The sequence below is a fragment of the Otolemur garnettii genome, unplaced genomic scaffold, assembly GCF_000181295.1.
Source record: "Otolemur garnettii isolate 467f Iridium unplaced genomic scaffold, OtoGar3 scaffold00003, whole genome shotgun sequence".
NCBI lineage: Eukaryota > Metazoa > Chordata > Mammalia > Primates > Galagidae > Otolemur > Otolemur garnettii.
The window spans coordinates 7,838,862-7,844,463 of NW_003852398.1; the positions used below are offsets into that span (position 1 = coordinate 7,838,862).

Genomic DNA, 5,602 nt, shown 5'->3' on the forward strand with positions numbered 1-5,602 from the left:
GCTCTGTCTCAAAAAAAAAAGGAATCGTGGTTTTACTTCCAACTTGAACTATAGCAGGAGGTTTCCACCTCTGGGACCAGAATGAAGCAGCAGATGGCATAGCCGACGGCCACTGTCTGCAACCCGGCACTTACCTGTTCCTGCATCAGCAGAACAGCACCTCTCTACTTATTTTCTGTTCTGGGGCTGCTTCTGTCTCAGCCCCATGGGAAGGGCACCTCATGCAGCTTGGAGCCTTCATCAGTTTTTTGAGGAAGACCTTTCAGGCCAGCTGCTCACTACACAGGCATGAATAAATGGAATGACCTGAAAATATAGTATTAATATCTAGCTCCTTCTAATATAAAGAACCAGCAGGCTACCCACTGAAGCTGAATTGGAAAGGCCCTGAAGCTTTGGGGAGCAGAGCCCAACCCAGCAGCTCCAGGATCCTCACTCAGAGTTTATGAAGCAGTGGGCAGAGCACAATTGGCTAAATTTGGTTGCATTTTTATTTTTGTCCAGCCACAAACACCGGCAAAGAACTGAAAATGATTCCTTCCTTTCCCTTCCCTCAGAGCCAGGCTGGATTTAATTTTAGCTTGAGTGCTGGCTTTGGGCTTTTAGCAGACTAAATGCCTTACTCACTGCAGGCAGTAGCGGGTCAGATTTTAGGATTTTGCCAAAACTGGAGACTCCGTTGTTTGGCTATAACTCTTACAAGGCTTTGCACAGCTGTGACAGTACGGGGTGGTTCCAGAAAGACTCACATAGAGACCAGGGTCTTGCCTTGGGGGCCTCTTAGAGAGCTTTTCAGGGAGGGCAGTGTACCCTGCATGGATCATTGTCTGGATTGGGGTGGAGGAGGCGATCCTGGATGAAAAGAAGTAGGGAAAAGGGAAGGAGCTATCATTTATTGAATGGCTTCCCAAATAACACAGTAGTTTAGAACCCAGATGTCTGGAATCAGACTGGGTTCTAATCCTGCCATTACTACTTCCTAATGCTGTGGCCTTGGGGATGTCCTTGACCTTCGCAGGCTTTAGATGCCTGATCTGTAAGACAGGGTTAATAATGACTCCTGCCTTGAGCACCACATGGAGCTCACTTTTGTACATGCAAGCAGGACTCCAAGGGTGCCATTTTATTACCATTACTCTGCTCTCAATGTCTCAGGGTTCTGGGGGGGGACCCTGACTCAGGCTGGGGGACAACAAGGGAGATGGCACTGAAGGAAGGAGGAGACTTCACATCAAGTTAATGTATGAAGTCTGGGTAGCCTGGAGAGGCATACACTGTCTCACGTGCCTGGTGGCCGCTTGAGGCAGTGCATCATTATCCCAACTCCTCAGAAACCTTTTATTGATCTCTAAAACAAAGCATTTGTGAAAAAATGCAAAGGTGTCAAAACTCAAAAGTAGCATTTAAAAAGAATCCCAAGCCCCACAGAAGGCTGTGTAAAACAGTAATGGCTGGCTAATCGGGAACAGAGGGTAATACATTGTCAACAATGGCTAATAATGCATTTAGAAAGGGGGAGGAGAGTAAGTTTCATCTCCACAGGGCAAACAACCCAGCTTCCCTAATCTAACTGCCAATCAGGAGTCCAAAGGTCTCAGCCTGCCTATCTGCTGATTCTCCATGCAGAGATGGGCTTGGTGCCATTATCCTGTCTGGGCTGCCTCTGGGATCCTTTCATCTTCAGTCGTCTGGATAAAGAGCCAGAGGAATAGCCCACCTTTGTGCTTTAACCTGAATAGGAGGGTGTGCAGAGAGATCAGGCTGTCTACCTTGTATATCAATACACTTACATATACACTATGTTCTTCAGGACTCATTGTAACCCAAAGAAGTAAGGTTATTTTGCACATGGAAAACTGAGGCTCAGAGGGATAGTAATTTGCTGGAGATCCTGCAGTGAAAGAGTGACAGAGCCAGTGAAAGAGTGACTGAGCCCTGCCTCACCTGACCCCAAAGTCACAACACCACACCTTCTCCAGGCCGGGCTACCACTGACTACATGGCAACTGCTTGAAACAGTGAGCAGATTCTGCCTCATCTTCCTCTTCACTGAGCCCGTTTTTTTCCACTTTGGTGACAGGTATGCGCACACACACACACAGTGGACACCAGCAGTGCCAAAAGAATGCTAGTCAAATATACAGAGACAGAAAGTAGGACAGTGGCTGCTGGGGGCAGGGAGAAGGGAAATGGGGAACTGTTCTTTAAGGGGTATGGAGTTCCAGTTTTGCAGATTTAGAAAGTCTGGAGATGAGTTGCTCAGGAATGTGAATAGACTCAGCACTACTGAACTAAGTTACGAATTGTTAAGATAGTAAATTTTATGTGGTTTTACCTCAATTGTAAAACATTTAAAAAAAGACAAAAACGAACACTGATATAGGCAGAAGGCCACCACAGAGGAGTTTGTCTCACCCAGCTTCCAGCCTTCTTGTCTCTTTCTAATCTTGAATTTTCACAGGCGCTGTTCTGACCCACACCTGCCCACCCACGGCTTGGCCCGCTGGGGCCGAGTGCCCCACTTTCTGATGTCCTACAGTGCTCCTTTTTTACATGCTCCATCTCATCTGCTCTCCCTCTAATCCCCTGTTTCTCTCAAGTTTTTGTCCATATACTTAGATGAAATGAAATCCCAAATAGGGAACCATGTTTGCTTGGTGGTGGGGGGTGTGTGAAGGATTGTGCTTCGGGGCCAGAAGCTGGAGAGAACCTCACATCTTTTCCCCTTAGCTTTCTTATATTTCATATGGGGATTCTATAGTTACCTCATGTAAAGGGACAAACGTGGATAAGATTCATTCTAGGTAGAAAAATTCATCAGGGCTATGAACTACCCTGACTCTCAAAGATCCTGGGCACTGTGAGGTATCTGCTTTAACAGTGGCTTGGGTAGTTTCCCTCGACCCATGTGAGGCTGTGTCAAGTTGCAAGGACAGAGGCCACCGGGCTGGCATGTTCAGGGGCCCCTCTTGGCCTAATACTCCCAAGAAAGTAGCCTTTGTGAAGACCATGAGAATGGCTCAGTGGCCCTTGAAACCTCTGATGGCCTTTTCCGCAGGCATTTAGGAGAGATTCTGATTGGCTCTGTTGCCACCCTCTGACATACCCCATCTCTACTAGGCCAAGCTCTCTGCCTTAAGTCATACCTCATGCCCAGACCCTGGTCCCTGACCCAGGGCTGATTTCTCTACCAGGCCCAGTGGAGACAGTGCTGAGGACCCCTGATACTGTTAGGAGCCTAGGAAAATATTTTAATTCCTTTTTTTCTTATTAAGTCAAATACACATAGATCATGAATACATTTATGCATATGTGGGGTACAGTGTGCTGATTTTGATTTTTTTTTATACGATCCGACATGGTTACATTAAACTAATCAACATAGCTTTCACCTCATGTACTTGATCTCTGTGCCAAAACATCTATGCTCTACATTTCACAGATTCAACCCGTACCCTTGTCATATGCTCCACAGGTGTGGTCCCGCCCTTTACCCTCCCTCTGCCAAACCTCCTCCCTCCCCTCCCTTCCCACTCCATTTCCCTCCTTCATCCTGGGTTATAGTTGTGTTCTATCTTTCATAAGAAAGTGTGAGTAAATATAAGTAGGTTTCATAGAAGTACAGAGTACATTGGATACTTCTTCCTCCACTCTTGAGACATTTTACTCAGGAGAATATATTTGAGATCCCTCCATGTAAACGTAAAAGAGGTAAAGGCTTCATCTTTTTTAAGGCTGCATAGTATTCCATGGTATATATATACCACAATTTATTAATCCATTCATGGGTCAATGGGCACTTGGGCTTCTTCCGTGACTTGGCTATTACTGATTGAGCTGCGATGAATAATCTGGTGCAAATATCTTTTTTGCAAAGTGATTCTTGGTCTTTTCGATATACTGCCAGTAGAGAATTGCAGGATCCAACGGCAGGTCAATTTTTAGATCCCTGAGTGTTCTCCAAACTTCTTTCCAAACAGGATGTACTAGCTTAAAATTAAAGACAAAATGAACATTTAGGTGGAAACGTTATATAACTTTAATATATTTGTTTTTATACCAACACTGTTGTAAAATATGATACTTAAAATTTTTTTTATGGAGAAAACAGGCCACAAAGGTAAAAATGTCAAAGACCCATGAAAGTCACAGAGAAGCCCTGCTTTGGTCCAAAGAGCTGGGATGTCTGGGGTTCCATTTGGTCCCTTAACCCATGGTAACCTGCTGTGCCCTTCTCTCCATTCCTATAGCAATTCCTATTTGCTGCTACCTACCACCACCAATTTGAGATCTGAAATACCTTCTCCAAATTTTATTTATATTTTAGGAGCCTATTTTTTATGCCAACTTCCATCACTTGGTAAGAGCTACCTGGAGCTCATGGCAAGAAAAGTTCCAGAGTCTTGTCTGGGGTGTGCAGGAAAGCGTGTGGTCATTAATTAGTGGTCTTCGTTTAAGGCTCATGCCGAGGAATGGCAGTGCCGTGCACAAGTGTATTTTGCTTGTGACTGACCTTTGTCTTTCATTCCACCAAGATGGAAAATGCCTCACACGTGTTGAGCATCCATGCTGTGTGATCTAGCGAGTGTCCTCATACCCACTGATTGATTGATGATTGATTAAGGGGCATCTGAATACATTTGATTTGATTTAATGTCCTCTTGACCTCCTTTCCTTCTTTCCCCCTCTTTAGGCGCCTGAACAAGAATAAGCTCCAAGTCCTTCCAGAAATGCTTTTCCAGAGCAATCCGAAGCTCACCAGACTGTGAGTAGAGTTGGCTTCCATTCTGTACCTTGTATCTTGCCTCCCGTTGGTGATGTGGAGAACGTGGTTGCCTCAGTGTGTGCAGCCCTGTGCCGTGTGGAGCTTGGTAGTCAGGCCCTCTCATGGAGCAGGGGTTTGACGTGGTGTCCCTCCCTCTGCACACACACAAACCTCCTGCCCTGATGTCTGGCTCCCTCTCTGAGATCAGGGTGTAAGTGGACAGCAAGAACCAGCAACTTGTGGTAGTGGATCATTCCCTTGCAAGGCAGGAGGAAGCTCTTCAGTTTGACTCTGTTGTGAGCTTACTTCAGGGAAAGTCCCTGAGGAGGACATGAGATGAGTTTGTTCACAAGAGACGGCCAGTGAGGGTGGCGCCTGTGGCTCAGTGAGTAGGACGCTGGCCCCATATACTGAGGGCGGCAGGTTTGAACCCAGCCCCGTCCAAACTGCAACAAAAAAATAGCTGGGTGTTGTGGTGAGCACCTGTAGTCCCAGCTACCTGGGAGGCTGAGGCAGGAGAATCGCCTAAGCCCAAGAGCCAGAGGTTGCTGTGAGCTGTGACGTTACAGCACTCTACCAAGGGTGACAGAGTAAGACTTGTCTCTAAAAAAAAAAAAAAAGAGAGAGAGAGAGAGACTGCCAGTGGTCTCAGAGTGTGTGGGTTTGGACTGTTGTCAACCTCATAACCTTGGTGGCAAGAGCAACTCCTGCCCTTTTCCTGCTTCCCACCGCTGCCCATCCAGGAACCCTGGGTCTAGAAATCTATGATTTTATGGGAAAAGCAAGAAATACCTTGAATCTGGCCTTATCTTCTGCAGGAGTTCAGAATACAATGCT

General features: G+C 46.2%; 1 protein-coding gene across 2 annotated transcripts in view; it reads left to right on the plus strand.

Annotated features, from left to right (window-relative positions):
- The window catches only part of SLIT3 (slit guidance ligand 3), a 620,424-nt gene that overhangs the window by 100,172 nt on the left and 514,650 nt on the right, over nucleotides 1-5,602 (plus strand). For both annotated transcript variants that reach the window (XM_003781960.2, XM_012807261.2), the window contains exon 4: nucleotides 4,694-4,765. In XM_003781960.2, the coding sequence (XP_003782008.1) occupies nucleotides 4,694-4,765 (72 nt within the window). The remainder of the gene's footprint in view (nucleotides 1-4,693; nucleotides 4,766-5,602) is intronic.